The 22,178-nt window shown below is 38.4% G+C and overlaps 1 protein-coding gene across 16 annotated transcripts in view; it reads left to right on the forward strand.

The window, feature by feature from the left end:
• PARD3 (par-3 family cell polarity regulator) overlaps nt 1-22,178 on the forward strand; it is a 457,172-nt gene that overhangs the window by 320,070 nt on the left and 114,924 nt on the right. For 9 of the 16 annotated variants that reach the window (XM_074832438.1, XM_074832455.1, XM_074832476.1 and 6 more), the window contains one exon: nt 17,894-18,004. The exons of 4 other annotated variants lie outside the window; for them this stretch is intronic. In XM_074832438.1, the coding sequence (XP_074688539.1) occupies nt 17,894-18,004 (111 nt within the window). Of the gene's footprint in view, nt 1-15,053; nt 16,200-17,893; nt 18,005-19,816; nt 20,223-22,178 lie in introns of those variants that run through there. 3 more of the 16 variants (XR_012624146.1, XM_074832545.1, XM_074832554.1) reach the window with 3 other exon arrangements.

Below are 22,178 nucleotides of genomic sequence, written 5' to 3' on the forward strand. Positions count from 1 at the left end.
GGAGGCTGCATGTTTCAAGATCTGGCCTGTAATGTTGATGGAGATGTAAAGCCATAATGTATGGTCTTTAATTTCTCTCTTATCTATTGTAGCATACAGGTGGGTAAATCAATGCACTGGATAGCCAATGCAAATGTAGTATTCCCAGATTACCATTAAAATCTAATCCTAATTAGATTTAATTACATTTAAAATGATAACTGGGAGCCCTGCAGTGTTGTAGCTTCCAGTTCTGTGAGAGGAAATAGATAATTTAGTTTGCAACCTTGTTTAGCTGAAATCAGATACACTGTTGTCTTTTTTTTTTTTTTTTTTTCCTTACACAGCTGCTTCCAAGGTGCAGTGGACATGTCCAGATTCATAAACATATTATTTGTAGCTTTGAATTACACATTTCAACCACATTAGCCATCTGAGACCTCTGACTGGGCATTTGGGAGAATAACCTACATGGATTACTGTTGCTTGTTACATGACTTCTTGTATTGCCTATTCTGGTTTTCATTTTATTTTTCTCATCATAATGTCTGTGAGGAGATGAAAAGCAAATCACAAGGGTTATACCATTGATTTAGTAATTACCTTCTTTCTCTTTCATTTAATAACAACCTTCAGACTTTTAAGCAGGCACATGACAAAAAGGTATCTGAGTTGTGTAAAATACTGTTGAATTACACCCTAATCAACAGGACTGGCAAATACCTCGAACTCGATAAAATAAAATCTGTGGTCTGATTTTCATCATTCAGTAGTTTAAGAAGCAGCAATAATGGCATTTACCTTGTAAACATGACTAATAGGACTTCGTATGGGTGAATGACACTTACTGATGTATGGACTTAATAGAAAACATGGGAACAAGCTCCGAAAGTTAGAAATTTATTTTTCTTTAGTGCTCTGCTCATGGCACAAAACACCATAAATCTTGAGCCTTGGAATACAGAGGAGGAGGTTATTGCTTAAACACCTGTCAGCTGTATCATTTCAAACTTGGAAGCTCATTGCTTGCACACTGAATTGCGCCTGGGTTTGCTAATGTTCATCTGAGAATGTCGCCGACAGCTTGCAGTGCTTGAACTGAGACTTTCATCAGGAACGCTGAGCTGGGTTGTTGCTCAGGTAAATGGAATCTGGGGCCATTTGCGCTCTGGTTTTTGCCTGTTACTACTATAAGCCAGCTGGCACAACTATCATTAAGTCCACATCTGCTTCCCCTCTTCTGCCACGAGCTAGAAAATGTGCGACACACTGCAATCCTAGATGGAGGGTCTAAGCACGATGCCTTTTCAAGCTTCAAAGGAGGAGCAGAGTCCTCATCCTGGCTGCAAGTTGGATACTGTTAATGGCACCTTCTTTTCTGTGCTGCTCTGGGCTACTATGTCCTGATCCATTTTCAAAGTTTCAGCCGGCCACTGGGACGCACAGAATCAGAAAAGCCTTTCAAATGAAATCAGCCATGCAGCAAATTGTCATCTTTGATGCAGACAATTACCCAGGACTCTTATAAATGTCTTTCAAAGCATTTTCATATTCTTCACTTCCTTCTTTCCAATTAAAAGTAAATAAGGGACTGAAAGAGATAAGCTTGATTGAAAATAGCTTTTCTTTTTTGGAAAGGCAAGCCATGCTCCTTCCTTACTCTCCACACTTTTTTGCCTTTCTCTTTGCTGCTGCTTGGTGGAATCAGTTGCTTTGAGGAAATGTGTGTTTCATTGCCTGCAACCCCAAACACACCGGCTTTTGACTAAGATGTCATTGGGGCGGGGAGCAGTGGAATGACAAATTCATGTTTCAAAACCAAACAACTTCACATAATCTGTCAGCGGTTTAAGGAATGCAGCTTCATTAAGTGGTTAGTAAACTCTATGACTTTTAAACGAAACACAGAAAGCACTGGTATGCAATTGTGCGAGGGAGATTTGAAGTGAGAGATTAACATAATCGTATGTGGCTTTCCAGTTTGTCATTCTGACAGAAAGCAGGGCTTTGCTCTATGTATTCTTAACACTGGATTTTCCCAGAGTAAATCTTGAACTTGTAAATCTGATGGGGATTTATCATATGGGTTTGGTGTGGAGTTTTTTTTAATTTCAATAGAATCGGGGCTTTTGTTTCTAACATCCAGAAATAAGTGTCAGGATGACCTGTTACTAGAGGCGAGTTCATAGTGGCTGCTAACATATTCGCCCAGTATTCTTCCTTTGCTTGTCAGCGAGTTTAAATAGAGAACCTTTGACACCTACAGCACCGTCTCTGCCTGCAAAGCAAGCGAGGAAGGCAGGCGGTGTGACAGCTGAGCCCTCCGCCATCCCGCGCAGCGTTCTGTGGCGCTTCTCTTCCAGGTCTGCCGGATGAATATAGAACGCAAGTGTCAAGGATGACACCTACTTTATAATCTCTGCAAAGCAAGCCTTTTCAGAGAAGAATTTGTTGACAGTTCAGAGATTCAAAGTCAATTTCAGTTTTAGCTTATATAGAAATAGGATTTTTTTTTCCTCCACCTGATGTGATAATTGAAGACTAACTAGGCAGTGTGTGCTAGTCCATAACAAAGTATGGTAAATAAATACTGTCTTGAGACGTGAAGGATCTGTTAGATGAAAAGCTCTGTTAATGACATTTGTTTCATTATCTGTTGGAAATGTTCTTTGGAGATATAATTTGCTACTAATAACACCTGTACATTGGTACACATTAAGGATGCTGTAGATGTTTATAAAGGATGTTTATAAAGCAGAGTCTTCTGAAAATCCTGTTTAAAAATGGGAAAATGTTGCCTTAGATGAAAATTAATGCAACCTAATATATTTTTATAGCTGAAGATGACATAGGTTATTAAGTCATAGTTCCTTGAGGTACCTAAGTTGTCAGCTGCAGGACAGCTGATCCTTTTCTAAAAGGCAAAGCTCCAACTTACTAGTGCATTGCACTTCCTGGGAGCAGTGATCTGTATTTGTGATGCGTTGGCAGGCTGATGGATTTCCACATGTCCTACTGTTGTGCAGAGAAATAGTCATTAAAGACAGAATTATAAAACGCTTCAGTGAAAATGGCAAAATGGGTATAAGCCAGTGTGATTTATGGAATAGAATATACCGGAATGGAAATAGTCTGTGAACCCCTGCATTTCCCTGAACGTAGTAAGAAAATAGTGGGTATAAGGCATTCAGAGGGCTTATTTAGGCTTTTACATTGTTGTTTTGGGGAAAAGTAAGAGGAAGAAAAGTTTTGTAGAAAGAATAAGAAAGAAGGAAATATTAGAAACACAATACCAATGGGGTATGCAAGTAGTATTTCCCCTGCTTTGAATCCGTTGATGAATTCTTCTGAAGGGAAAAAGAAGATAGAATTAGGAGGAACTTAAGAGATATCAAAAATGCTGCACTCAGAGTGATTCAGGCAGGAAGGGATCTCTGCTTGGTTCAACTCCTGCTCGCAGCAGTCCAACTTCAATGTTTCATGAGCTGAGTGTCACGCCCAGTTGAGTTTCAAATATCTCCAAGGATGGAGACTCGGCAGCCTCTCTCAGCAGCCTGTTCCAGTGCTTAACCACTCTCCTGGTGAAAAGTATTTGTCCTTGGTAAGAGGAGACAGGAACAAGTTACACTGAATAATCACCAGTACAAAAAATCTGAATCAGTCCACATGTACTTATCCTTCTCATGAAGCAAAACCATATAGATGTACAAGATTATAAACCAAAAAGTTTAAATTTTAAAGGCTGTTTGTGATATGTGATTACCCTCAGGGACTTACTGTCCCCACAGTTCCTTGAACACCAAGAATATATGAAATAATGCAGCTAAGCATGCATTAATGACTGTGAGCCACCCATTACATGCTAAACGTTAAGGAAGAAGTTATCTGTAAACAGTTATTTTTGCTGTGCTTCCAAGCATCTCACTCTAAAGTGTCTTGGATGGACACCAAGCTTGATTGGCTGATATGATACCTAATAGTGTCTGAGATGATCCACTGAGCTAGAAAAGGTGATTATTTTCTGTGGAACTGAGGAAGAAGCAGTCTACAGAAATCTTCCTTCCTACTATTTCATGCTACACCAGAAAATGTGACCTGGTTTTAATTAAAAACACAACACTTGTATTAATGCTGATACTTCTCATTTTCATGTCAAAGTACAGATATTGAGTAAAACCTCAAGCATTTGTAGTTCGAACAGCCAGTTACAAAAGAAGGAAGTTTATATTACTTTCGGAGGGGGAGAAAGTATTATTTTTAATTCCTTCCATGTTCAGTAGATTCTCTAGAGTTTACTGTAAGAATACAGTCACACAGAGTTGAATGATACCCAGTATGTCCCTGTGTCCCAATGCTTTGTCCCTGACAGTGGTAAGTAGTAGCGCCCAAGGGTGGGGTACCAGAACAGTGTAACCATATAGCACTTCTTCCCAGGTCTATCTTCCAGGCTTTCAGTGATCTGCAGCTCGAGGATTTCTTGAGACGTTACCTTTGTGCTCAAGTACAAAATATGGTGTGTTTATATTCTATTCTGGGCAATTTGTCCTGCTACTGATGATTTGGGGTGGATTTACTTAATTCCAAAATACTAACAAAATCTGTAGTATATCATATACAAAAATGTCATTTAGAGATTACTTTCATTATTGTGGTATCCAGGAGCTGCTTTTACAAGTGCAAAGACCTGATTGCAATGCACTGCAGTAGATTTGACTCATTATGTTGGTATTTTATGGCACTCAGGTAAGCATGTTTGCAAAGTAGCAGTAAACCTTTTTGATGTGCAATAACATTTCAGTAGTTAATGTAGTGTTCCACTGCATATTAACTTTTACTGCTTCTGTGCAAACTTAAAATAAGCAGGAGTGCAAGAAAAGGCCGTAGATGTTTGTAAAATAGACCCTGCTGGAATGCATTCACTTCATGGACTAGTTTTACAGTGTATGTTTGGGCTAGCTGCTGAGGTGATTAACAGGAAATTTTGAATCGTTTGCATCTCTGTACACTCAAATTCATAGTTTCTACAAATTTTAACAGTTTTTTCAGGACTTTTTTGATATCAGTTTTGTAGTGCCTAGTCCTAAAATGAAAAAGAACGTGGTATGGTTTCATGGAACTACTTGGTGTTCTTAACTGTTTTCAATATAATAGCACACTACTGGTATGGCTATTTTAAAGGATTTGTATTATATGTTGAAAGTATGTCGGTAATGCTGTATTGGTAGAGAAATTGTCTGTTAGAAATAACTAGTTCAGTAGATATATAAACCTCATAGACCTGGCTTTGTCAATGGAATCTGCAGAGTTCGTCCTTACACTGTTTGTGCTTGCAATACAGAAGTCTCCTGGAGTTTGGCAAGTTGCTTAAGCTTTCAAGAGAAACTGTTTTCTCATTTTAAAAATGGGATATTACCTTGTCCATGCCAGTGTCTCCAAGGGCTTTGATGTCCTGTGGTGTTTCCTGTGTTGTAGAAATACGAAATATTTGTATGCTAAAAACATATGCTATCTACAGCTTCCAGATGCTGCTGTTGAGTTTACTTTGAAGGTGGATGGATGACTGAAAATATACGTAGATTTCTTTTTTCTGCTATGCTGTTATAGATAGTACTTGGTAAGAAAATGTCTAATCAGAAACAAAGTTTATGGATTACCTCTAAAAGTTCTGCAAAATAGGATTTAGTAACAAAAATGCATCTAGAATCTTAGCTGTATCAGCATTTTTGAGTACCACAATAATGAAAGTAGTATATTTTTATACCGATTGCAAGTGCTTCTAGCATATTCAACACCAGGTGTGCCAGCAGTATTTAGAATGCAAGTTGAATCGCTATTACACATTTCAACAGCAACATACCACAAATAAGTCTCAGATATTTCACAGTGTTATTATAGATGCTATCTTTGTCTTTAACTCATAGTGCTAAAGTCCTGAAATGCAGAGCACAACATGCTTTCACAAACAGGAGTTTCAGATGTAGTGTTACAGTTAAAGTGATTCTTTTTTCTGATGTTGCTGAGCAGGTAATGATACCAACAGTATTATCATCTGTAATCATTAGGAGTCGTGATATCATTTGTGGAGCTCCAAATACTTTGCTAATTCTGTTTGCCTTTTATAACTGCAAAAGGAAGAAAACTGCTTGTGTAAGATAAATAAAATGTGAAGACTCAGTGCCATTTTCATCGGTATGGTTCTTTTTTTTAAGATTATTTTACGCTCTATATTCAGAAGCAATATTAAGATGGCAGTGATAATTGCTGTATACTGTGTGCAGCACCAAGTATGAGCAGAGCCAATATCATTTGGAGAAGAACGTCTCAGGAGCTGGGTATCTTTGATGTTAAGGTTGGGTTTATTTTAAACATCATCTGTCTGGGTTTCTAAATAAATATAGGCCCAGTCACTCACTTCTTATAGTGCCTGAGTGTGTATGAATGAGAACAAAAATGTCAGTGTATATGGGGCTGGTCCTGGTCTGTGATCTTCTGTGCTAGGAGCTTATTTGTATGGTGGCTGGAACCAAAAAAAACTCCCCCACCCCACATCTCTTGCCTGTAATTAGTCCCATGCAAGTCCTGGTTTGTATTCCTTTTCAATCTGAAATAAATCTCCACTCCCAGCTTGGCCCTGAAATAATCACCAGTGTAAATCATAATTGATATAGTTATTTCAACTGCAGTTACCATGAAGACAGCTCAAGCTCTGAGTACTGGCAGTTACAGGATGCTGGGTGTCTCCAGGGCTCCAGGTAGCTCTGGGCAAGCCCCTGCACCAGCTGCTGCGGGGACTCGCTGCCAAACTGACTTCCCAGCGATGGTGCACCTGAGTCTTGTTGCATCCGCTCCAGAGATGGTTTGTTCCGGTGGTGCTGCTGCAGTGCAAAGTCTCGCTCTTAATTTTCCACCCAGAAGATACTGCGTATGGAAACTAAATTTTCATGCCACAGGGCAGAATATCAGCTGATAGAATAGACAGAGGTATGTGAAGCCAGCAGTGGCATGTTAATGAGTGTGCATTAACCATACTAACCAGAGCCTTGGCTCAGGCTAAGTCCTGTGCCTCAGCCCTGTGTGTAGCAAACTTTCAAAATAATGTATCTGTTATTTTTTTACCTCTGTTTTTTATGACAATGTAGGGGCATTCAGCATAGCTTAATTGAGTTGTGCTCTAGAGCACCCTGTAAAAGTATCCTAATGGCCTTATTTATTTATTTTTATAATTAGGGTTTATTTTTTATCCCCAAGGAGACTTACGTGTCACTGTGGAACCCAGAATGGGACAGGAGACCCTAAACTGTAACCTACAGCCAGCAGCAATTGGGTGCTGCAGCTCAGCAAGAGGAAATGCTGTTTGGTGGTGTAGGCATCCCCTGAGAAGAGAATAGCAGCTGTACACTTGTCTGGGTTTTAAGGATATTTTGGTTAAGACTGTTCCCACAGATCCTGCGATGTTGTCTGTTGTCCTCATCTGGACATAGTCTGTGCTTTGCCTACCTCCCATATGTGTAAACACGTGAATGAGGCTAAAGATATAGAGACATCACCTATTGCTTAATTTTCCCTACAGAGGTTATTTTCTAGGAGATGTGTATCAACAAAGATTTTTCAGTAATTGACAGAAAAAGTGCTGACTGACTTACTAACATTTCTAGGTAATGAGATCTGTAGGGAAGTTTTAATCTTTGGAAGGTTCCAGATGAACTGCCAGTAGTTTGATTAACTTTGTGTGTGTCTATGTTAACCTTTGCTGATTTTATACAGTGTAATTGCAAGGCTGAAAGACTAAGTTGTTGGAATAATGTTACTGCAATTTCCTGGTTTAACTAGCTGGTGTGTTACATTTGTGTCCTCATTTCTCTACCTGTTGCATGTGCTTAGTGAACATCTTTAGTGATTTTCTTGTTGTAGCTCACATTTACGTAGGCAGGCCATTCTCATAAATATGCAAACAAGCATTTCAGCTGTAAAATGGAGTTGTGAAGACTCTTCGTATTACTGAGGGTTTTTTTCCTTTTCTGCCAGGAAAGTGTTGAAGCAAATTCCCCTTGCAACTTTTTTTTTTTTTTCTTTTTTTTTCCCCATCTCTTGAGTGCCAGTAAAATGGGTGGGTTTTTATGTTTCATTAGCATTTCTTATAAGGTCTGCCTTTAGACCAGTACCCATTTTCTAAATTGTACTTCTGCAGGGTTGGAAAAAATCATGGTAACCAGATGCAGTATTTGTCTCTGGCCTGGCAAAGTGTTAGATTTAACAAAAGAAGCTAATAGAAATGTTCAAATTGACCATTCTCATCATTTGGACTTCTTGGAGCTCAATCAATCTCTCATTATTATCAGAGTTATTCACACAGAGGCAGAAGTGCTAGTATTTCTCATAATCAGCCCTTGAGCCAGACATAATTTGCAATTTTGAAGCATTGTATTTTGAAACAATAATGCATTAAAATGAACAGGGCAGGAATTAGAAGTATAGTTGTAGAGAGAACATGTTGAAGAGTAGCCATGGTTTAAATGCTTTCTCTAAGCTAAACGCTCTTAGTGGACACTGGTAATTAGAGGCATACAATGTAGTATTATTAATACCTAAATTGGTCCACAATTTTTAAACTGATGTGTAGAATGTGACAAATGCACCAACAGAAGCGAGCCCATCCCACTGCATGGTTGCAGGGCAGCAGTTGTCAGGTGGGGAATGCTGGGGTAAGGTTTTGTGAGCTGCTCGGTACAGTGTGAGCAAGAGGCAGTTGGCTGGACTTGGCACCCAGCACACTGGGAAGGAGCATTTTACCCTGACTCAGAAAAATTGCTTATGTTATAGAAGAATAACTACACTGTACTTCAGACAGTCAGACACCTGTTAATAGTAGGCTTCTGTTGATGCTTAGAATTTGGGAAGGATTTTTTATTCCTATATATGGTATCATGTATTGCAAAGTAGAGGGTTGTATGCCTGCTTTTATGTATGTAGTCTGTGAAAGACGAGTTGATATACTGGAGGCCTTCATTCAGACTTTTTCAGGAGCCTGCTTTTTACTTTGTAAGTGAGACTTTACTTTTTGCAATTTGTATTTACAGTTTTTCAATTACTGTTTAGCATCTTACTGCCCAGCACTGAATTACTTAACAGGGCACTGCAGTCTTGATGGGCAGATTCTGTCTGAGAAGGGGGACAAGAGCATTTGTAAGTGCATTAAATGACAGTAATGAAAGGATATGTTGCCCATTAAGATTATATTATCTATTAAAAGACTGAATTAGCTTGGCTGTGTCACATGTATGAGCTACTTTCTTCAATGACAAATAGCACACACTTAGTGTATCAGATTTAATCTTGGGGCAAGTAACTTTGTGGTCAATAACCACTCTCTTTTTTGAATGCATACACAACATTAAAGAGTTTTTGCCACACAAGCAAACTTTAAAATGCTTAGACTGTTATGAAACATCCATTAAAATGTCATGTACTGCTTCTGTGGTTGCTCCCATCATTGATGATTGCTAACACAGTCGCATCTAAGCAGAAGCTTTCTTTTTTATTCCCAATTCCTTCAGGGATGCCACAATCCACAGTTTAACAGGTTTTGGCTGACCACCATGAAAATGAGTTATTTATGGTGACTTTTAGTACGTTGTGGTATTGCTTACTGTGTTGATTCGGCCATACAATAGAAGAATCTCTTGTCTGTTTGCTGACTTGCTGCTGTCTTTCCAATATTATCATTGTAAAATTATCCCTACTTCCTTTGACCTTCTCAGCCCGTTTTTAAACTGCAGTAGTTTGGATTAGTTGTTAGTTTTTTTCTTATTTCTATTTATTTATTTATTTATCTATTTATTTATTTATTGGAGCAGTCAATGGCTCCAGCTAGCTTTAGGCGATCATGAGTAGCAATGCAAGAATATTATCTTCTGTTTAGAAATTTGCAAACAGATGGTCTCTCCGTAAAAGAAATCTGTTTTTAAAAGTTCCACCATTTTATGCTAGAAGTAAATATTACAAATGCTTAAGTTGTGAAAAGAGAACGACTTGGTGTGAATAATATTCTGCCTGTTGTGTCATGCCTTTCAGGAAATGTTATCAAAACTGTTTATGAAAATAATTGAATGAAACCTCATGACATGTCTCTTGGTTTGGCATTATACCCATTTCTGTGAAGTTGGGATACTGACTCACAAAGACAGGCAGATTAAGCTTCAGTGGCTGGAAACGGTTACTGGTCCCATATGTTGTTTCCACTTCTTTCCAGGAAGTTGTTGTGGGAATCACCGGTGATGTTGCACATGAAGTATTGTGATTGATGTGCCGTCCTGGCTGTTGTTTTTGAGTAGCCTTAGTTTGGTGAGATGTACTAGAATCCCCACTTGAACAGTGATGGAAAATGGTTCTTAATGTTTGGAAAGTGAGGCAGAGGCTGTTGGGAGAAAATGTGTGAATATAACACAGAAGACCTTCATGTGCTTTACAGCACTTGTGCACAGGGTGGCAACTTCAGAGAGGACTGATAATTTGGAGTGATAACCACTTTGGTTCTCCTGCTTTAAATTTCTGTGTTCATGGCTGAGCACATGAGTTTCTTTATTGCTTGAAGGCAAACTTCATTGCTCTGACAAGGTACAATGTACCTTTTCAGAGGTATTCTTCATTTTCATGAGTTACCTATGCCCTTTTGTAATGTATTTTTCTTCGTTTGGGACAGCAGAGTTCTCCAGGAACCCTCCTGGCAGGAGTCTTCTGCTGAATGTTGCAACCGAAGGAACGCTGCTTCATCAGTTTTAATATAGACAAGGAAACCCTTGGAAAATGAGAAGTTATAAACATCCATTTTAACTATGCCCACAAGCTCCTACATCAAGGTGCCTTGCTCCTGCTGCCTGTGCATCAGTGCTCCTGTATCATCTCAGGATAGTGCTGCTGCTGTCACTCTAGCAGTCATTCCACTCCCTCCTAACAAGCAGAATTTGATTTACTGATTTGATTAGATGTGATAACTGGCTATTTCTAGAAATCCATTGCAAATATGTAAATGTTTGCACTTACAAGCATATTTTTAAAAATAGCACTTGCACAATTTTGCTTCAAAAGGAAGGCTTGTAAACCCTCAAGTCATCACTAACCAGGGTGATTTTTGTTTGTGTGCTGTGCTGAACCCTTGTTTATGCTTATTAAGGGTTTTTTTAGCAACAGAGTGTTCTTGTGTGTCACCGTAATCTTTTGAAATATAAATCTTATGATTTTGCTGATACAGCAGGGTGAAAAAGATTACAGAAATCATTGCAAAATCCTTTGAGTAGTGTTAGGGGGGGTGTGTGTGAATACTGTTTGTTACTATGGGGAAAAGAGCATGCCTTGAAGACAGAGAGCACTGATAGAATAGCTCAAGACACTTAACCATTTGTTAATTTTTAATGATGGCCTTTTTTCTGTTAAGGAACATAATGCTACTGAACTTTTGTCTCAATCAATTTTTGTGTTTTTTTTCATTAATCAACTAATGCATGTTTCTTCTATAGCTCTTTATTCTAATGAAATAGGTGGATGATTTGGCAGACGACAATGATCTCATCAGTAACGCATCAGAGTAAAATCCATTTAGCAGATTATATGTATATTATTTTTGTTATATCGAGGGTGCTGATACATATGCTTTTAAACTGAAGATATTTTTGAGATAAGTTGTAAATGTGGAATTTCTGTTGCTACTACTCATACATCCTCCTTTCTTCATTTGTTCTGTCTATATATTTATGCAAAATCATTTACATGTTCTTTATGTCTACATGTGTATATTATATACATTTCACATATTTTATATATATGGCATCATATTGTAGCTTGAGCTTGTTCTTTAAATGTTCTGCTACACTGTCTTCTTTGTTGAGTCTCATACTGTTTAGTTGCTTTGATGCATTGGCCCAAAGCCACTGAAGGCACTTGCTAGTCAGTGCCTCTCTGTTGAGTGTGATAGGTTTTGGATTAGGTCACCTCCTGGTTGGTGACGGTCATTCAAGCAAGTAAGCTTGAAAGTAAGCCAGCTAGGGACTGACAGAGAGGTTTGTGTATGCATTTTAGTTTGACGTCATTTTCCAGAGTTCATGGGATTTCCTATTTGAGGGTCAAGCTTTGGGCATATAGGTCTGTGTTCTAGTCTTTTTATTAATAATAATGTAACAAGCTAGTATCACAAGGTGTGAGGATGGTCCTTTCCTCTGATATGACTTGGCTGTTCTATTCTAGAGCTCATACTTTTGAAAAATGGTCCTCTTATATTTTTTAATTGCTTCACTTACTGTGATTGCTATTGTTGCTGAATTTGAGGATTAAGTCTGTGGATCTGTGAATATGACTTTGAGCATTTACACTTATCTTGCAACTTTCTCTAACCCTTAATGTGAAAGGAGAACTAAGAAGCTATAAATTAAGTAGAACCCTGGAGTCTCTTGGCAATTAGAGTGAACAAGATTTCAGCTGCAGTCTTTCATCAATTTCTCACACTCTTGGATAGACAGGGTATTTTTAATATACAGCCTATATTTCAATTAATTGTAGAAGTTTTTTCTTCAAGCTTTTGCTTATGCAGTTACAAAATAAAATGAAACCAATTTTTAGCTGTACTTTTTATAACGGGGTTTAGATGACAGAGCTACTGAATAAACTAGCTGTTACGTGAGGTAGTGTTACTATTATAAAGAGACTACTCCATAACTATACAGTATGTGGCCTCAAAGAAGTATTAAGCTATGTCTATGAAAGAATATATTTGTGAACAGACGGGTAATTTTTTTTTTTATTATTTGGGGTTTGGAGGAAAATTTGCACTTTCTTTTGCTCTTTGTTTTCCACCATGAATAATATTCTGCTCTCTGCTTCTAAGAATTCAGACTGGGGGAAGTGATGGCCACAGTTCAGTGCTGTGCTGCTATGGCTGCAGGTGCTCCACAGTATCTGGTGTAGCTCAAGGTCTAGCATCACATCTTTTTTCATCGTTAATATGTTAATTCTGTGAGGCAATAGCGTATGTAGTTTTTCTGCACATCATGCGGTAGCTTGTGTCTGTGCATTGGTATCTTGTGCACTGATTTAGGTAGGGCTTCTATAGCTCACAGTTAAATTGTTGGCACTGAATTTAGCAAATGACAGAAGCTTGGAATTAGATTCCCAGGACTGTCTGAACATCAGTGTCACAGATGCTCGTTTTCTGCACTGTTTTGATTTTCAATTCCAACAGTAGTTCTTACCTTTGTTTTTAAACGCTGTCTTCCTTTTCACTAATGCAAGGAGCATTGCTGTGCACAGATCCTGAGCTGGTGGAGTTCTCATGTCTGCTTCAGAAGGAAAGTCGTCATTTCATTTGCATTTGTAAGAACTGCAACAAGTATCCCAGCAGCCAGCCTCACAGCAATGAGAATGAGTTCAGACAAGTGTCTGAAAATCTCCAGGTGCTTCAGGCACTCGCTAACCAGCTGCGTGCAGCAGTGAACAGCTCCTGTGTCCATGAAGTGAGCAGTGAGGGCTGGGATCAAATCATTTGCCAGTATCCTCAAGGCCATGTTCTTGCAAAAGTCTGGAGTCTCTCTGACACAGGACAAATGGATGGTGATTGCTATTTTACAAGGGAAATATCGTTAACAATTGCACTTTGGGAGTTTCTAGCCTTAGGTTGTTATCATTAAGTGAGCAATTGCTTCAGTGGGGGAAGTTATTGCGTGGGTGTGCCAGGACATTCAATGTAATATGCATTATGGAAGAAACAGTATTGGAAGCAGTAAAGTTCCAAAGTTGCCATGGGTCATGTATGGGGCATACATCCTAATTCCTTCCCTTCCTTTCGAGTACCTGAGCAGTAAAGAAGTAAGCTTTGCTGCAAATGCTGGTGGGTTGCTGGGAAGGTGTCACTCACGCATTAATGTTCATGGGGCAAGTCAGGGACTACACAACTTGCAGATTTTAGAAGGTGAAACTTTTGCAAAGGTAAGCCAGATCTTTCCACTGGGCTGATGCATTCACATTGGGGTGTTTTAAATACCGGGAGTAATTCGGGGGACCTGACCCACACTTTGCTTCTTCTGACTCACACAGCTACAAAGGGCCACTGGAGAGCAGCCGGGAAGGGCTTTACCATGACTGTGAAGACAGTGCAGGGTGGCTGTGGGATGTGAATTTGGTGTTTTGAAAGGATATTGCATAGACTGAATTTCAGTGGTCTCAATACTCTTATTTTTATTTCAAAGTGTCCTGTTTTTCTTAATATTCTTGAATCAGAGTAGGAAACATCTACTTGAGGAAATTAGGACTGGTGATTTTGATTAGCTTGACACCAGTGTAGTCATCACAGTACAGTCGAGGGAGTGTTGACAGCTCACTTCAATGGTGTGCCTTAGTATTGCTGGATGTTGCTCTTCCGTAGTTAAACTTGGTTTGAATATGAATGTTAAATAATTTATAAATGTCTGTTATAAATTTGGAGGAGAGGATGCTGATTTGGGCTGTGGGTTTCATTATGACTATAAATCATACTTGATGGAGCAAACACTTTTAATGGAAATAAATAGCAAATGCATTTATTGTTAGCAAGAGTAATCTAACCAAAACCTTTGAATGATGTTTGGAGTGAGGAGCGTTGACTGGTTCTACAGAAATAAAAGGGGGGGTGTGTGTGTACATATGTATCCCCATTACAGTTCTTTTAAATATGTTTCTCAAGTGCTTGGTGGAGCCTGGAAAATGTGTTTCCTTTGTTTGTCTGTTACTTCTACTATTGTAAGCTGAAGCTTAACAGAGATGCTGTTAGACTTGCAATCTCGGTGGAGAAGAGAAATCTTGAACTTGTAAATATTTTTGCACAGAGGTTTTGCTGAAAGTATGCAGATTTGTTCAGAGCCAGACTGATTTAGGGCAGTGTGTTTCCAAACTGCTCTGCAGCTCCATGGCTTGTGGGTATCATGGAGATGCTATCTGTGCAGGTGATGGCGTTAAAAACATGAAGCCACAATCAGGGAGGGGGAAGAATGGTGTTGATTATTCTGGGTTCAGGTGTAGGGACAGCGCAGTTAATGTTGCTGAACTTGTTACAGGCAGTGGTGATTATGGCAGATATATCACTTCTGTGGGTGACAAAGTCCAGAGAAGGCAACTTTGCAAGACCACCATGGTTCATACTCTGCCAGGCTGTCCACTGCTGGAATGACCACAAAGCTTGTCAGAGATGGGCACTGGAAAATCTTCGGTCAGAGTGGGAACAATATGGACACCCTTTGAAATGCCTGGGAAAGGACCTGAGATGTCTCCTGGAGACCTTATCAGGATGGTCCCCGAGGGCAGAAGGAACATTCATTCCCAGATGGTTGGAAGAAAACCCTGGAAGAGAAGGATTGTTGCCACAGCTTGCTCATGAGCCAAAGCAAATTGAACCCTCCTGATGCTCCGAGTGCTTCCTGTGCGGTAAACATACCTCTGTCTCTGTTGAAACGCAGCACGAGCGTGGTGTGTTCTGGACTTGGATGGTTGGATCTGGAAACTCAAACCATCAATTTTTGCTAGGTTTGCGTTGCATGTTAACATTAGAAATGCTCTTCCCACAATCATGCAGCCTGACCAGACATTTACTAGATTGCTTACAAGGATTATTAGAAATTTCCTGTGTCCTTTATTTTTGTTAATAAAAAATCAATATATTTCTGTTCATACTTGCAATGAATTGATTTATGGTGGTAGAAATTCTGAATTCTGTTTTGCTGCCAAAACACAATGGGTACTAACTAATTCAATTTTATCTATTATTTCTTTTTTTTTTTTTAACCACTAGTTCTTTTACAAAAATAAACTGGCTACTCCAGAATTTGGTTCCTTTGCTTTGCCTAACATTTTGAATGGGTCAAGGAAGGACAGGAGACACAACCAAACACGGGCATCCCAGAGATGCTGTGCTACAGTACCACATATGTTGTGTGTCTCCCTGCAGCTCTGTGTGTTCTGTCAGTCAGACCCCTGCCACCCCCAGCACTCTCTGTGTATCAGGGTAAAATGGCTCAGTTCCACTGTTTTTCTGCCAAAACTCCTCTCTTGGCTAGAGGATTTAGGGCTATTTTAAATTAACCATTCTCTTTTGTCTGGTGTACGACATCCAGTACTTGATTTGAAGCTCTTGTGTCATATATGTAAATGTTTTGTATAATGGTTTTGACTACTCTCTAATAAATAGGTGTATGTTTTAAAAGATATATGCTGGTGTTTCTAGTTACTGAATTGAAGTATGTCAGCTTTACGTATAACATATTATAAAATCAAAGGCTTTAACTTCATGTCCTCTTTTGTGATTTTTAACCCTATCCTGTCCCCTGCCTTTCCCTTTTCAGATTATTATTATTAATGAACAGTTTTAGTTTTCAGATGCCTGAATTACTTTGAAAATGATCAATCTGGGAACTGTGGAGAACAGCCATGCACTGTAAAGTTTGTGTACAGGCTCCTAAACTGTATTTTTCTGTTGTGTTTTTAAACAGCTGCCCTAAGAGCCATAAACATGGTTACACGGCATAATATCTCTTGACTGAGTGGCCAGAAATTAATTATTCTGCAGGGTCACTGTGTGGTATGTCTTCAACCCACACAGTGGTTTTGTACTAGAATCAACAGGAGCAAAAGGGAAAATATTATAAATGCCTGGTGGACTCTAAGTATTTCAAACAGTTTACATTCGTGGGTCAGAAGAAATTTTTAAGAACTCTGTGGTTTATTTCAGTGTTTGCGAGCATTTGCAGTGTCCTGTCTGTACCATTGCTGGACTTTGCATGTTTCAGTGCTTTCACTTCACTTTTGATGTGAACCTGAGTGTGAAGTGCCACAGGTGTCAGTCTGCTCTCATCTGAGCTTTTGACTGAAAAAAAGGAAAATTCTTGCTGCTTTTGGTTTGACAAATTATCCCATATTTAATAAGTATGTATTATAATAAGATACTGTTTAACAGATATGTGTTATCCCTTCTGCCTTAAATAGAAAATTGTCATCTAAACTTTAGATATATTTAAGGGCTATATTTAAGTGTTTGTTTAGTTCACTCTATACAAAACTCATTCCTTTCAGAGTAGGTCTGAAATATCTAAGAAATACACGCATTTTTGTCCTAATAATAACGGTCTCAAATGCCAAACTGTGCTCTCCCTGAAAGTTTAAAAGGAAACAGTGGAATGTGCAAATACGGAAGAAACCTAAAATACTTGAAATATAGCCGGTAGAGGGGAAGAGGAGACGTGAAGAGGGCAAACACTGGGTTGGCAGCATCTCGCTCTATCTGGGACAGCCCAGCCAGCTCCATCCCTCCACTCACCCATGGGGGAAAAGAGTCACAAGTAATAAAGTTTAAAAAAAACTTGCTGAAAAATAATAAATTTACATTTTTGAATGGCATCCACTGTGTGGTGAAACTGCTCTTGTGGGGAGGGTGTTGAGGGTGGTACTGTGTTCTGGGCAGTTGTCAGACATACAGCACTGTATCTCTTGCAGTTCGTACATGAAAGTCTTCACTTTAATGTAAACTTGAGTTGCATTCTTTGGCAGTGATAGTGTTGAGTAATTTTGAAAACATTGTTTGACTGTATTTAAGAATAGTGACCCCAAATCCTGGCAGAAAAAACCGAATGTGGTCCTGTTATTCTTTTTTTTTTTCGTTCTGTTCTTTAGTGAGGAATTCTATAAACTTTTAAGAGGAGTGAAGTAAAAATAAAGTAAAAACAACCTATGCAAAAAACCTGAAAGCAGCCTGAGAATATTAAAAATTGAGATTCTGAGGTCTTTGCACTTCCCCTTCCTGGTTTCCAAGCAGCCCTTCTTGGAGGACTCACTTTTTCATAGGAAAAGGAAAATACAGTTTTGTTCATTTCACAAGTTAGATTCTTTTTTTGTGTGTTATTAACAGGTTTGGCAAACATCGCAAAGATGACAAGAGTGAGAAAACTGGTAAAATAAAAGTGCAGGAAGCTCTTACTTCAGAAGAGGAGAGAATACGAATGAAGCAAGAACAGGAGAGGTAGACTTCAGTATTTGCTTAAACTTTGATAGAGAGAGTTTGTTTTTTAAATTAAATAACTGAAGTTCAATTTTCACTGATGAAAATTCCCAAATGTCGATATGTTTATATACTTTCAATAACAAGACAAAGCTGGATTTATTTTGGACATAAGTATCAACAGCTTCTTTGGCTGCATTAAGCATCTTTTATAGACCCAGAGCCTCCTTCCCTTATTGAGGAGACTGAAGTAATAAAATGAAATGTTTTCCCTATATATTCTATAACTGATTTTATTGACATTTTCAGAAAACAAATATTTATATAGAATGAAGTATGTTTTGTATTTTTCTTCAAAGTCTTGCATATCTAGTTTTTTCATTGATATATTTAGAAAGAACCTAAAAGTTATACTTACCAGTTATTTGTCACTGGAGTTCAGCCTATTTATGTGTCATGCAGTCTGTTTATGGAATGATATGTATATTAAACTGCTAATTGTAAAAATGAGTGGTGAGTACCTCTATTTTTCCTTGTCAGCTTCCTTTAACATTAAAAGCCTATATAATATATATGTCATATGCTCTTCTCAATATTTCCAATCTACTTTTCATCCTGTCTCTTGTAGCCCTAGATATTTGGGGCCAGACTCTGATATCTCTTATATCAATTTAGTCAAAACCTTGGAAAGCTTAGGTCGTAAATTAGCTAGTATTCAGGGATGTGTGTGGAGAGAAGACCTCTTTGAGTAGACAACTCTTCAGTAAAGAGACAAACTTTAAACGGTTACAAAGTTTGAATGCTGAATGGTAATAGCAATGAAAGTGAACTATGAATCGGAATGATTGCTCTAAAAATTATGCTATAGCTCAGCCATAAATTGAGGATCGATGTGGGAACTATGAAGGGAGGTATGACTAGTTAGTCCTAATGATCCCTTTAACCATCATGTCTATGTACCTTGGTCTTCTGTGGGTAAGAACAGAAGTTTATAAACAATGGCTTCATCAGCTTAAGAGCTCACTGGAATAGCAGAGCCACAGTAACTCTTGTGTAGTCTCCTCAGTTAAACCTAAAATGGTTTGCTTTCAGTTCTTTTGAGTGATTTGCATTACAGTTAAGGCAGGATAGGAGTATACTTTCATTAGTTAATGAAGATCAGCAGTAACTTGTTAAACTGCAGAGACTTTATCATTTGTGACCATCTGTTTGGATTACATTATGGGAAATTTTTTACTCTTTAACAGATATACTTGCATAAATTGATGTAAAAATTTATTCATGTTTTTCTCTATCCATTCTGACAGTAGAGGGTGGCTGGATCACAGTGATAGGTTGTTTTTTATTTGTCTAATTGTTTTTTATTTTCTCTTTTTTAACAGAAGTGAATGAGGGTCGTTAAATTTGTTCCTGTTTTTAAGAGTAATGTGCTTTCAGATTAAATGGTAAAGGGGAATACTGGAACTGAAGGAAATAAATTATTTTGGATATGAGGGTGTTGTACAGGCAACTTCCCTTTTCATGGGCAGACCAGCCACTTTGTGGATAAACTCATGCCAGGGGTGTAGAGCCATTGAAAGCTGCCTCTGTCGCTCCAGCCAGCTCAGGGCAGGGGGAAGGTTAGCCACACGTGCACAGTGCTGATCCCTGGCTTAATACGCTCTGCTGAATCCAAGCTTGCCCAGCATAGAGGGTTTCTTAGTAACATTAGGTCCCCAGAAAATCAGCCATAAACATTTATTCAAAGAAGAAAGACTCGAGGTTTGAGTTAGTAACGTTTTCTCTCTCTTCATTCTCTCTCTTTGTCTCTCTGTGTGTCTCTGTCTCTCTCAGTAAGAATGGTGAGAGTATAGACTGTCCATGTGGTGATGTAAGAGAGGTTGCAATAGTCACGCTGGGTACCAAGGTAGAATGGTGAAATTATTTGTATAGCCCTCAATGCATGGAGCAAATTCCTGATCCCTGTCCATCAAGTTATGCTAACCAATTTGAATCTTTCCTGGAATCTCACTCCTCGTGTGTCATAAAACCAATTTATGTGTCACTGAAACTGCAGAAAATGCATGTGCCAGAACTTCGTAACAGCTTGATGTTATCATAACACAGGTCTTCCTCCTCCCGTTACTCTCTTTCCCTAACTATGTATTTGCTTTCCTTTGTGTTATGTCTATAAGAGAATGCAAGTTCTTTGGGGTAGTGGCATGTACAACTAATAAAAGACAATAAAATAGCAACCAAATGTGTGAGGTGCTTCCTTATGTTTCTGAAAAATTCACGTGTTGATTTGGTCCCCAGAGACTAAATATTTTTGCAGTTAGATTGCAGAGAGTTTCCTTTTGATCCTGTAAAATAATGATGTTAGATACATGCTATTAATGAATCTTGCAAATTAACTGAATAGTCCCTCAAAATGCTTGCTAGGAGACAGAGTAAAATGTTACTGTCAGTGTTGGTTCACAATGGCTGCTATTTTAACTTTTTTTTCTGTTTTTTTTCCTCTTCAATGTTTTTAGCAGTACAATTCACTTGCTCTATTTTACTTGGTATTTGATACTATATACCTCTATAATGATGCAATACTTTGGGGAAATAGGTTGGATTTAATGAATTTACTATGTATGAGAGGCTAAGAGCAAAAATCCTTAGGGGGTCAGAGAACAAGTGAATGGTCCATTAAAAAAATCAATCATGCCCACAATTTTATGTAATTATTATGCCTTGCCTTGATAATTTTAATAGTACTGTGCTTACAATAGTATTTTCTTTAAAATCTTAAAAGTAGTGTTCATATTGATTAAGAGACAAATAAGCAAATTAATGTTCTTCAATTTATCATTGAATAAAATTCTTTTATAAACATACTAGTTTCTTATTAAGTAGCATATCTCTTAAACTGTGTATGTCTTAAGCTGTATAGGGTACGTGTTTACTGACAATCTTAAAGTAATTTTGAACAAAAAATGAAGTTATCTAGTTGAAAATACAGGCAGCTTTCAATGAAATAGAATACTGGAACAATTAGGAGCGTCATCTGAGGAGACCACCCACCAATGTTACCAAAATTGCTGTAAAATGCTTGCTATTTTTAAGTTCTCGAAATGTTTGATGAACAGTTCATCCAAGGCCATAGGATATTGTCCCCATGTCACTATTCTTTAACACCAGTTTATTCCAGAAAAAGAAGTCTGCTTGCATTATCCTTGAGTATCTGCCAAGCACTGAAAATCCAGATGGGCTCTGGTGTGCTGTTAGAAAGGCTGCTTCTCCCAAGCAATGGCACCAATCAAAACCTTAAGGCAGGTTTTCTGAACTTGGCCTTGTGTCTCCTAAGAAAGTGCAGAGTCTTGAGGAAGTCAAATAAGACCTGAATTCAATTAGCTCTATTCCTGTGCCAGATCATACCTGTTTTATATATATATGCTAACCTGCAGCCCCTCTTTTCCATGCTGTCATCTTGTCCATCACTGGACTACTAAAACTGGGTACCACTAAGATGCTGCAGTCACTTGGACAGTCTGAGAAAACAGCCCTGGACCCTTCATGGTTTTTTTATAGAAGGTCTTCTGTCAATTTCAGAGTCTCCTGATGTGGTTGGCCCATCTTCCTTAGTGTAATGTCATGGATTTTACAGATTGGAGATGCATGGCATATCTTAAGCTTTCAGAGATGCTTCAAACTACTTACAGTCTTGTACAGCGTTGCTTTGTAGGATAGACTTAAAACCAGATTTTAAAATTTTCATCAATGACCAACAGGAGTTAGTGTTACAACTCAATTAGTTTTCATGTGGATGGTCACCTAATGCTGTGCTACTGGATCTAAGCCTTTAGAAGCCCACAGACCTTTCCACTTTAGAAACTCTCTACATCTGGCTTTTCGATGGGCTTTCGATGGGGTTTTCTCAGTATGCAGCCAATGTGTCCATCAGTATCCTGCAACCTGATTGCCCTGAAATATTTTCTGGCTTCTTCAAGACCCTGTAGTATAGTCTCTTTCTTAGGAAATGTGAAGACAAAACTGTTCAGAAAACCTACTGCTTTTGTCTGCTGCTTTTTATTGATGGTCCTTGCTGGAGAGAGACACTGCTGTAACAGCAAGTTCTGATACCTTCGTCTCTCCCTCTTTCGCCCATGGATTTTTCCTTGGATTTTTTTTTTTTGTTTCATTGTTTGAGGTTTTTTTGTGGGTTTTTTTT

This window comes from Strix aluco, chromosome 1 (genome assembly GCF_031877795.1).
Source record: "Strix aluco isolate bStrAlu1 chromosome 1, bStrAlu1.hap1, whole genome shotgun sequence".
Lineage (NCBI taxonomy): Eukaryota > Metazoa > Chordata > Aves > Strigiformes > Strigidae > Strix > Strix aluco.